This window comes from Rattus norvegicus, chromosome 1, assembly GCF_036323735.1.
Source record: "Rattus norvegicus strain BN/NHsdMcwi chromosome 1, GRCr8, whole genome shotgun sequence".
Classification (NCBI taxonomy): domain Eukaryota; kingdom Metazoa; phylum Chordata; class Mammalia; order Rodentia; family Muridae; genus Rattus; species Rattus norvegicus.
The window spans coordinates 109,024,723-109,037,089 of NC_086019.1; the positions used below are offsets into that span (position 1 = coordinate 109,024,723).

Genomic DNA, 12,367 nt, shown 5'->3' on the forward strand with positions numbered 1-12,367 from the left:
GGTGGAGATAGCAGAGGGAGATGCTAGGAAGGGATGATCACATTTCACTCATTTTACTGACTTTATTTCCCTAAGGGTTATCGGCATGCTGCAAAGCACTTCTTCTGGCAAACTCTTTTCTCAGTCTGAATTATCTAGCTTCATGAATTGCTTATTCTAAAGTTTCAACCTGGTAGGCTTTTATACCCATCTAACTATCATCCTGTAATTTTGAACATCCAGGAAGCATTCACTCGTTCGTTCGTTTGTTCATTCATTCATTCATTCATTCATTCATTCATTCATTCAGAGTAGATGTGTACTACTTAAATTTGGCAGTCTTCTTGACACTAGAAATGCTGACTTGAAAATGACAAGGTCTCCCCTTCAAGGTGTCCTATGGGAGGAGAGAATCAATGAGCAAAGCACCCATTTTGGAATTATCTGTTTTGATCGGGGCAAGACAAGCTAAGTTCTTGAGAGTGACCAGGTGGCTCCGAGGTACTTCATAAACCATCAGGGAGGATCTATCAGCAAAGGGTACAATGGAGCAGACAGACACAGGGCTGGGTGCTGAGGCGAAGGCTCCACTCCATGCAGACCCTGCAGAGGATGAGAGCAATGGCAGTCAGGAAATGCAAACACAGCTTGAGGGGCGGAACATACTGAGCCAAGGTCACAGGGATACCCGAGTTCTTCCTTCCTCTGCTAGGAAGTCTGGAAAGCCCAGCTATGGTCATGATCTTAGGAACAGTAGTGTGCCGTATAATTGTATCAGTCCGAAGTTGAAGAGGGACTCACATGGGTCACATAGCATACAGTACCAGAGATCAGTAAGGAAGCAACAAAAAAGACATAAATGTAATACAAAATAGGTATATAAGACCACTCTGAAAAACGGACACAGAATAGAACTGTTTCTCACTGTGGACATGCTTGTCTTCTGAGGACTTTCCCCTGCAAATTGTCTCAATCTAGTGACCATCTCAGCGAGCCTGCAAAGTGTGTCCTTGTCTCAGTTACAGAATTCTCTTCTCCCTTCCTTCTAGATGTCATCAAGTTAGGACTGGTAATTTATTTGTATAAATTGTACCTTTGTATTGCTGTTGTACAAAAAGATGCCACCTTGGATTGTGATGTGTGCATGCACCAGGATAGACAAATCACATCCTCCCCTTTCAGAAGTTAAGATAATTCTTGAGTTATCCAAGAGTGATCTCATTAAATTCTTTGGCATTTTCTCTGAAAAAAAATTTACAGGCTCTGTTTGTCTAACTTTTGTGGGAAGCAATAGCTTGTCTATGGTTTCTGCAGTGAAATCTCTTTATTGAATATCTAAAAAGGCAGTGCAGGAGAATGGTCACAACATCGAGTTCAAAGCCCAGCACTTATATGCTATCCCACCATGGCTATACTAGTTAATCTATCTGATGTCTCTTATAAAGAGTTTGCAAGCTTAAAAAAATATACTGTGCCTTTAAAATCCCATGTGTTGCTATATGTGTATCCAATTTGCTGACTCTGTCTGCTGCTGCACACATTCTCTAGTGACTTTTGCTTTTTGGAAGACATCGGTTGCCAGGGAGGCAGCGTCTTATACTTCTCCCTGGCCTGTAGAGGAGACCCTAGTGGGGACTGGGCATACAACATTGGAGCACTAGTGGGACACACATGTCTTTTGGGTCATGCTGTTCTAGTTGGTGATGACAGATGTCAAATATTTGCTTCCTCCACTGTTGTCAAGGCACAGGAAGCAGCTGCTAATATCAGAAAGATGGACAGAATGGGAAGCTGGTAGTTTTTGGTTGATCCATTCTCCATTCACTTGTGCGCTCTCTACACACTGATTAAGGGCCCACTCTGCTCAGTGGAGAGGGTTCAAGAGTATATTGAAGAGTGTAAGGAAGAAAGCAGCCACACCGAAAACTCCTCTGACAGAGGTGAACGCTTGAAAATACAGGCTAAGGTAAATGGGCTGACAATATTTTAAATTTATTAGCGAGACAGCCCTGTAGAAAATTATGATCCTATCTCATCCTCTAAATACAGTGTTCTTCATTTTTCCTTAGCCTGTCTTGTATTCACCAATGTCAGACATAACTTTTCCACTGTTATCTCCACAGTACATAAATAACTTTGTATCTCATGTCCTCTAGTGAAAATTATTTTGTATATATTTTCTCATTTCTCACAATCTGCATGTTTATCACTCTTAATGACTATAGTAAATTCTTGGAAGCTGAGACTTTTATAATTTACGCCCCCCCCCCTTTTGTTGTAAGTTTGACTTGTTTCTAGTTTTTCTACCAGAACCAGCCCGAGAACCCTTTAAGAGAGAGTATGTAATATACTGTTGTGCTAGAAAGCCACTTTAACAAATTGTTTTACCCAAGAAGGCTCATTTAACACACACAAAAGGTTGGATTCCTATGAAGAAAACGTAGCCTATCTTCTTAAAGGAAACTTATTTCTCCTTGATTATGTTTTGAGTTTCCATTTATAATGGAAATATAATTAGTGGGAAAAGCCCTGATGTATTTCATGTTCCTAACAAGGCTTTGCACAGAGTCTTCTGGATTGCATATTCCTGGAGATATGGAGTCATGGGCTGCATAGCTTGTGTAAAAGGTATCTCAGACTTAATAGCAAGAGTCTGTTTTTTACTTTTCTTATAACTGGAAGTCTTCAGTTCTTCTACACTTTCCTTCTGAGAACCTTCTAGAGAAATACACCACCCTCTGCTCTCCAGTCAGCCCTGTGATAACCTGGAGGTCCTGGCATAACCTGGAGAATGACTCCTCAGTAGCATCCCTGGGTAAAAAACATGGAAAACATTAGTAGGTAGGGCCCTCACTTGGACCTGAAATGTACGACTCTCTCCAATTTCACCCATCGAGAGTTCTCTGGGCCTCCAACACTGGGATGCTAATCTTGATAGTCAACCCGACACAACTGGAAAAAGAGAACCTCAGTAGAGAAATTGCCTTCATCAAATTGGCCTGTGGACATGCCACTGGGGGCATTTTCTTGATAATGATTGATGTGGGCCTCTGTGAGTTGTACTATCTCTGGGTAGGTGGGTCTTGGTTGTATAAGAAAGGAAGCCAACCGTGAGCCTGGGAATAAGCCAGTAAGCAGCATTCCTCCATGGTCTCTGCTTCTAGCTTATGTAAGCCAAATAAACCCTTTCTGTCCCATGTTGATTTTTGTCATGGTATTTGTCACAGAAAACAAAATAGGGACTGAGAAGTGTTTGCCATGGGGGAGAAACTGGAGGATTGGGATCAACTGGTCTCGAGAAGGCATATATTTTAACCAGTCTCATTATTTACCTGATGTTGGCGGGATGGAACCAAGACAGTTGTTCTGAAGTCCCACCTTCTGTGTGGGCAAGCCTGGGATATGTTGGATGTGTGAGGATGTTGTTTGTCTTAAGTTTCATGGTCGTCAGGGTATATGGAGTCTGTCTGTCCACATCTCATTGCTTTAGTTTCTTATTACCTATTACAGAATTTGGAGCATAAGTCCTGCTTAATGAATACCTTGTGATTGGTTGTTGATGGGATGTGTCCATGTGGCAGTTCCTGGAGCCAGAGAGATGATGGCTTTATCACAATGCTGATGTGTACTTTATCCCTGCTGGCCCACTTGTGGACATGCTTACATTCTCTCTACATCAGCTCTTTGACCTGTACCATTTGGATAAAATCACTTCCTTTCAAGTTTGTGCAGGAATCATTGCTCAGAGTAGACATTCAAAATGGTGTCTTTTTGTCCCATTCTTCCAACCTTATGGTAAAAGAGGTAAGAAAGGCATGAGGTGCCTAGACAATGTGTCCAGTACTGTCATAGAGAAGATCTCTGTCACGGTACCTGTCACTTAAAGCATGCCATATCTTAACCTTTTACACTAGCAGCTATGTAGAACTACGCAGACAAAATGGCACCTCTGGGTTCTGCTTTAAGCCCCTCTATTAGCAGCTATATTCTTTGTTCCTACAGGATTTACGAGCGTGTGATAGACCCTCCGGAGACCAACCTTCCTCCAGGAAGCAATCTGTGGCTTGGGCAACGTAACCAAAAGCATGGCTTTTTCAAAGTAAGCTCTGATTTTCACATATATTGAGAAATGCTCAATTTGCTTCCTCCCTTCCTTCCTTCCTCCCTCCCTCCCTCCCTCCCTTCCTTCCTTCCTTCCTTCCTTCCTTCCTTCCTTCCTTCCTCTCTTCCTCCCTTCTTTCCTTTTTTTTACAATTTTAACTAGGATATAATTAAATCATTTCCCCCTTTCCTCTTCAGCCTTTCCCATATCTTCCCTGTCACTCCCTTTTAAAATCATGGCCTCTTTTTCTTTGATTGCTATGAATGTTTGAATGGGAATGGCCCCCATAGGCTTATACATTTGAAAGCTTAGTTCTTAGTTGGTAGGACTGTTTGGGAAGTATTGTGAGGTATGGGCTTGTTAGAAGAGGTGTGCCACTGGGGTTTGGCTTTCAAAAGTTCATGCTACTCCCTGTTAGCTCTCTCTGTGCCTTGTGTTTCTTGTTTCAACATCTATACTGTCAGCCATTGCTCAGCACCAGGCCTGCCTGCCTGCCGGCATGCCCTGTCTGGGTGGTCATGGACTGACTCTACTACCCTCTGGAAGCACGAGTCCCAAATTGAGTCCTCTCTTTTATAAGTTTCTTTGATCATTAAGAAAATAAATATTGTTATACGTATATGCATAAATTATAAATATAGCATGCGAGACTGTTTGGTGTTATTTGTATGTGAATCATTTCAGGACCTACTCCTTGGTATTGAGTAAACAATCAGGGAGAGTTCATTCCTGGGAAAGACTAACTCTCCCTCTCCTACCAGTTGTTAGCTGCCTATAGTCCATTGTCAATGACAGGGTCTCATGAGATTTCCCCCTCCCACCTTAGCATGCCTGTTAGTGTTGTCATTATTTAGGACTTGTTAGGCAGCTGTATTGTTGAGCTTCCCTTTCATGTCTAGGAGACACAAACTTGTAGTGACTTCCCAAAACCTGGCTCTTACAGTTATCCCACCACCTCTTTCATGATGTTTCCTATGCTTTAGGCACAGTTGACACTGCTGGTTGTGTGCACACATTCATACTAGTGGAAAGGCATGGCAATGACTACTGAATACTTGCTGAATATACACGGTATTAGTGCACTTAGTGGCATAAGTACTCTATAAAGTAGATATTTTTTTTTTATTAACTTGAGTATTTCTTATATACATTTCGAGTGTTATTCCCTTTCCCGGTTTCCGGGCAAACATCCCCCTCCCCCCTCCCCTTCCTTATGGGTGTTCCCCTCCCAACCCTCCCCCCATTGCCGCCCTCCCCCCATAGACTAGTTCACTGAGGGTTCAGTCTTAGCAGGACCCAGGGCTTCCCCTTCCACTGGTGCTCTTACTAGGATATTCATTGCTACCTATGAGGTCAGAGTCCAGGGTCAGTCCATGTATAGTCTTTAGGTAGTGGCTTAGTCCCTGGAAGCTCTGGTTGCTTGACATTGTTGTACTTTTGGGGTCTCGAGCACCTTCAAGCTCTTCCAGTTCTTTCTCTGATTCCTTCAACGGGGGACCTATTCTCAGTTCAGTGGTTTGCTGCTGGCATTCGCCTCTGTATTTGCTGTATTCTGGCTGTGTCTCTCAGGAGCGATCTACATCCGGCTCCTGTCGGTCTGCACTTCTTTGCTTTGTCCATCTTCTCTAATTGGGTGGCTGTATATGTATAGGCCACATGTGGGGCAGGCTCTGAATGGGTGTTCCTTCAGTCTCTGTTTTAATCTTTGCCTCTCCCTTCCCTGCCAAGGATATACTTTTTCCTCATTTAAAGAAGGAGTGAAGCATTCACATTTTGATCATCCGTCTTGAGTTTCGTTTGTTCTAGGGATCTAGGGTAATTCAAGCATTTGGGCTAATAGCCACTTATCAATGAGTGCATACCATGTATGTCTTTCTGTGATTGGGTTAGCTCACTCAGGATGATATTTTCCAGTTCCAACCATTTGCCTACGAATTTCATAAACTCGTTGTTTTTGATAGCTGAGTAATATTCCATTGTGTAGATGTACCACATTTTCTGTATCCATTCCTCTGTTGAAGGGCATCTGGGTTCTTTCCAGCTTCTGGCTATTATAAATAAGGCTGCGATGAACATAGTGGAGCACGTGTCTCTTTTATATGTTGAGGCATCTTTTGGGTATATGCCCAAGAGAGGTATAGCTGGATCCTCAGGCAGTTCAATGTCCAATTTTCTGAGGAACCTCCAGACTGATTTCCAGAATGGTTTTACCAGTCTGCAATCCCACCAACAATGGAGGAGTGTTCCTCTTTCTCCACATCCTCGCCAGCATCTGCTGTCACCTGAGTTTTTGATCTTAGCCATTCTCACTGGTGTGAGGTGAAATCTCAGGGTTGTTTTGATTTGCATTTCCCTTATGACTAAAGATGTTGAACATTTCTTTAGGTGTTTCTCAGCCATTCGGCATTCCTCAGCTGTGAATTCTTTGTTTAGCTCTGAACCCCATTTTTTAATAGGGTTATTTGTTTCCCTGCGGTCTAACTTCTTGAGTTCTTTGTATATTTTGGATATAAGGCCTCTATCTGTTGTAGGATTGGTAAAGATCTTTTCCCAATCTGTTGGTTGCCGTTTTGTCCTAACCACAGTGTCCTTTGCCTTACAGAAGCTTTGCAGTTTTATGAGATCCCATTTGTCGATTCTTGATCTTAGAGCATAAGCCATTGGTGTTTTGTTCAGGAAATTTTTTCCAGTGCCTATGTGTTCCAGATGCTTCCCTAGTTTTTCTTCTATTAGTTTGAGTGTGTCTGGTTTGATGTGGAGGTCCTTGATCCACTTGGACTTAAGCTTTGTACAGGGTGATAAGCATGGATCGATCTGCATTCTTCTACATGTTGCCCTCCAGTTGAACCAGCACCATTTGCTGAAAATGCTACCTATTTTTCCATTGGATGGTTTTGGCTCCTTTGTCAAAAATCAAGTGACCATAGGTGTGTGGGTTCATTTCTGGGTCTTCAATTCTATTCCATTGGTCTATCTGTCTGTCTCTGTACCAATACCATGCAGTTTTTATCACTATTGCTCTGTAATACTGCTTGAGTTCAGGGATAGTGATTCCCCCTGAAGTCCTTTTATTGTTGAGGATAGCTTTAGCTATCCTGAGTTTTTTGTTATTCCAGATGAATTTGCAAATTGTTCTGTCTAACTCTTTGAAGAATTGGATTGGTATTTTGATGGGGATTGCATTGAATCTGTAGATTGCTTTTGGTAAAATGGCCATTTTTACTATATTAATCCTGCCAATCCATGAGCATGGGAGATCTTTCCATCTTCTGAGGTCTTCTTCAATTTCTTTCCTCAGTGTCTTGAAGTTCTTATTGTACAGATCTTTTACTTGCTTGGTTAAAGTCACACCGAGGTACTTTATATTATTTGGGTCTATTATGAAGGGTGTCGTTTCCCTAATTTCTTTCTCGGCTTGTTTCTCTTTTGTATAGAGGAAGGCAACTGATTTATTTGAGTTAATTTTATACCCAGCCACTTTGCTGAAGTTGTTTATCAGCTTTAGTAGTTCTCTGGTGGAACTTTTGGGATCACTTAAATATACTATCATGTCATCTGCAAATAGTGATATTTTGACCTCTTCTTTTCCGATCTGTATCCCCTTGATCTCCTTTTGTTGTCTGATTGCTCTGGCTAGAACTTCAAGAACTATATTGAATAAGTAGGGAGAGAGTGGGCAGCCTTGTCTAGTCCCTGATTTTAGTGGGATTGCTTCAAGTTTCTCTCCATTTAGTTTAATGTTAGCAACTGGTTTGCTGTATATGGCTTTTACTATGTTTAGGTATGGGCCTTGAATTCCTATTCTTTCCAGGACTTTTATCATGAAGGGGTGTTGAATTTTGTCAAATGCTTTCTCAGCATCTAATGAAATGATCATGTGGTTTTGTTCTTTCAGTTTGTTTATATAATGGATCACGTTGATGGTTTTCCGTATATTAAACCATCCCTGCATGCCTGGGATGAAGCCTACTTGATCATGGTGGATGATTGTTTTGATGTGCTCTTGAATTCGGTTTGCCAGAATTTTATTGAGTATTTTTGCGTCGATATTCATAAGGGAAATTTGTCTGAAGTTCTCTTTCTTTGTTGTGTCTTTGTGTGGTTTAGGTATAAGAGTAATTGTGGCTTCGTAGAAGGAATTCGGTAGTGCTCCATCTGTTTCAATTTTGTGGAATAGTTTGGATAATATTGGTATGAGGTCTTCTATGAAGGTTTGATAGAATTCTGCACTAAACCCGTCTGGACCTGGGCTCTTTTTGGATGGGAGACCTTTAATGACTGCTTCTATTTCCTTAGGAGTTATGGGGTTGTTTAACTGGTTTATCTGTTCCTGATTTAACTTCGATACCTGGTATCTGTCTAGGAAATTGTCCATTTCCTGAAGATTTTCAAATTTTGTTGAATATAGGTTTTTATAGTAAGATCTGATGATTTTTTGAATTTCCTCTGAATCTGTAGTTATGTCTCCCTTTTCATTTCTGATTTTGTTAATTTGGACGCACTCTCTGTGTCCTCTCGTTAGTCTGGCTAAGGGTTTATCTATCTTGTTGATTTTCTCAAAGAACCAACTTTTGGTTCTGTTGATTCTTTCTATGGTCCTTTTTGTTTCTACTTGGTTGATCTCAGCTCTGAGTTTGATTATTTCCTGCCTTCTACTCCTCCTGGGTGTATTTGCTTCTTTTTGTTCTAGAGCTTTTAGGTGTGCTGTCAAGCTGCTGACATATGCTCTTTCCTGTTTCTTTCTGCAGGCACTCAGCGCTATGAGTTTTCCTCTTAGCACAGCTTTCATTGTGTCCCATAAGTTTGGGTATGTTGTATCTTCATTTTCATTAAATTTTAAAAAGTTTTTAATTTCTTTCTTTATTTCTTCCTTGACCAGGTTATCATTGAGTAGAACATTGTTCAATTTCCACGTATATGTGGGCATTCTTCCCTTATTGTTATTGAAGACCAGTTTTAGGCCGTGGTGGTCCGATAGCACGCATGGGATTATTTCTATCTTTCTGTACCTGTTGAGGCCCGTTTTTTGACCAATTATATGGTCAATTTTGGAGAAAGTACCATGAGGAGCTGAGAAGAAGGTATATCCTTTTGCTTTAGGATAGAATGTTCTATAAATATCTGTTAAGTCCATTTGGCTCATGACTTCTCTTAGTCTGTCTACATCACTGTTTAATTTCTGTTTCCATGATCTGTCCATTGATGAGAGTGGGGTGTTGAAATCTCCCACTATTATTGTGTGAGGTGCAATGTGTGTTTTGAGCTTTAGTAAGGTTTCTTTTACGTATGTTGGTGCCCTTGTATTTGGGGCATAGATATTTAGGATTGAGAGTTCATCTTGGTGGATTTTTCCTTTGATGAATATGAAGTGTCCTTCCTTATCTTTTTTGATGACTTTTAGTTGGAAATTGATTTTATTTGCTATTAGAATGGCTACTCCAGCTTGCTTCTTCTGACCATTTGCTTGGAAAGTTGTTTTCCAGCCTTTCACTCTGAGGTAGTGTCTGTCTTTGTCTCTGAGGTGTGTTTCCTGTAGGCAGCAGAATGCAGGGTCCTCGTTGCATATCCAGTTTGTTAATCTATGTCTTTTTATTGGGGAGTTGAGGCCATTGATATTGAGAGATATTAAGGAATAGTGATTATTGCTTCCCTTTATATTCATATTTGGATGTGAGGTTATGTTTGTGTGCTTTCATTCTCTTTGTTTTGTTGCCAAGACGATTAGTTTCTTGCTTCTTCTAGGGTATAGCTTGCCTCCTTATGTTGGGCTTTACCCTTTATTATCCTTTGTAGTGCTGGATTTGTAGAAAGATATTGTGTAAATTTGGTTTTGTCATGGAATATCTTGGTTTCTCCATCAATGTTAATTGAGAGTTTTGCTGGATACAGTAACCTGGGCTGGCATTTGTGTTCTCTTAGGGTCTGTATGACATCAGTCCAGGATCTTCTGGCCTTCATAGTTTCTGGCGAGAAGTCTGGTGTGATTCTGATAGGTCTGCCTTTATATGTTACTTGACCTTTTTCCCTTACTGCTTTTAATATTCTTTCTTTATTTTGTGCGTTTGGTGTTTTGACAATTATGTGACAGGAGGTGTTTCTTTCCTGGTCCAATCTATTTGGAGTTCTGTAGGCTTCTTGTATGTCTATGGGTATCTCTTTTTTTAGGTTAGGGAAGTTTTCTTCTATGATTTTGTTGAAGATATTTACTGGTCCTTTGAGCTGGGAGTCTTCACTCTCTTCTATACCTATTATCCTTAGGTTTGATCTTCTCATTGAGTCCTGGATTTCCTGTATGTTTTGGACCAGTAGCTTTTTCCGCTTTACATTATCTTTGACAGTTGAGTCAATGATTTCTATGGAATCTTCTGCTCCTGAGATTCTCTCTTCCATCTCTTGTATTCTGTTGGTGAAGCTTGTATCTACAGCTCCTTGTCTCTTCTTTTGGTTTTCTATATCCAGGGTTGTTTCCATGTGTTCTTTCTTGATTGCTTCTATTTCCATTTTTAATTCCTTCAACTGTTTGATTGTGTTTTCCTGGAATTCTTTCAGGGATATTTGTGTCTCCTCTCTATGGGCTTCTACTTGTTTATTTATGTTTTCCTGGAATTCTTTCAGGGATTTTTGCGATTCTTTCAGGTATTTTTGCGATTCCTCTCTGTAGGCTTCTACTTGTTCTCTAAGGGAGTTCTTCATGTCTTTCTTGAAGTCCTCCAGCATCATGATCAAATATGATTTTGAAAATAGATCTTGCTTTTCTGGTGTGTTTGGATATTCCATGTTTGTTTTGATGGGAGAATTGGGCTCCGATGGTGCCATGTAGTCTTGGTTTCTGTTGCTTGGGTTCCTGCGCTTGCCTCTCGCCATCAGATTATCTCTAGTGTTACTTTGTTCTGCTATTTCTGACAGTGGCTAGACTGTCCTATAAGCCTGTGTGTCAGGAGTGCTGTAGACCTGTTTTCCTCTCTTTCAGTCAGTTATGGGGACAGAGTGTTCTGCTTTCGGGCGTGTAGTTTTTCCTCTCTACAGGTCTTCAGCTGTTCCTGTGGGCCTGTGTCTTGAGTTCACCAGGCAGCTTTCTTGCAGCAGAAAAGTTGGTCTTACCTGTGGTCCTGAGGCTCAAGTTCGCTCGTGGGGTGCTGCCCAGGGGCTCTCTGCAGCGGCAGCAACTAGGAAGACCTGTGCCGCCCCTTCCGGGAGCTTCAGTGCACCAGGGTTCCAGATGGTCTTTGGCTTTTTCCTCTGGCGTCCGAGATGTGTGTGCAGGGAGCAGTCTCTTCTGGTTTCCCAGGCTTGTCTGCCTCTCTGAAGGTTTAGCTCTCCCTCCCACGGGATTTGGGTGCAGAGAACTGTTTATCCGGTCTGTTTCCTTCAGGTTCCGGCGGTGTCTCAGGCAGGGGTCCTCCCGCTCCTGGGCCCTCCCCCACGGGAGCCCAGAGGCCTTATACAGTTTCCTCTTGGGCCAGGGATGTGGGCAGGGGTGAGCAGAGTTGGTGGTCTCTTCCGCTTTGCAGCCTCAGGAGTGCCCACCTGACCAGTCGGTTGGGTCTCTCTCTCACCGGGTCTGGGAGCAGAGAGCTGCTGCGGGCCGGGATCTGCGGGTGTGGGACTTCCCTAAAGTAGATATTTTTAAACTAGACAGAAAACTGAGTAGTTTTCCCTAGGACCTCACTATGCTGCATTCTCCTTGGATAAACTACTGAGTTCTCTGTCCTGGTAGGCATGGGTGATCAAGAACATAAATGACCCATTGGATGTATCCCATTAAACTCTTAATCCTGGAAGATTTAAATAAATGTTGTGGTTCGAAGGAGAATGGCCCTCATGTGTTCATGTGTTTGAGTATTTGGTTCCCAGTTAGTGGAACTGTTTGGAAAGGATTAGGAGGTGTGGTCTTACTGGAGGAGATATATTACTGGGGGCTGGCTTTGAAGTTGCCAAAGACTGGTCAGCACCATTTGGAGCTAGCTCTCCTGGCTGGCTTTCTGTGAGTGGATCTTAACTACTGATCTAGCTGGCTGCCTCAGTACCTTTTCACACAATCATAGACTATAATCCTCTAGAACTTTAAACCCAATCAAACTCTTTCTTTTAAGTTGCCTCTGACCTGGTGTTTTATCACATTGATAGAAAAGATTGGGTCCATCATCAGCATACATGATAATTGAATCTGGGACAAGTACCTGTTCACACATAAGAAGTAAAATCTCACTTCTTTGCGTTTGGTTTTCTTGTCTATGAAGACGATACAGGAACTGTATTCTTCTTAGTGGAAACCTGAAGATGCCG

General features: G+C 41.8%; 1 protein-coding gene across 7 annotated transcripts in view; it reads left to right on the top strand.

Moving 5' to 3' along the window:
- The window catches only part of Nell1 (neural EGFL like 1), an 864,397-nt gene that overhangs the window by 179,261 nt on the left and 672,769 nt on the right, over positions 1 to 12,367 (top strand). For all 7 annotated transcript variants that reach the window (NM_031069.2, XM_063275221.1, XM_063275215.1 and 4 more), the window contains 1 exon segment: positions 3,982 to 4,078. In NM_031069.2, the coding sequence (NP_112331.2) occupies positions 3,982 to 4,078 (97 nt within the window).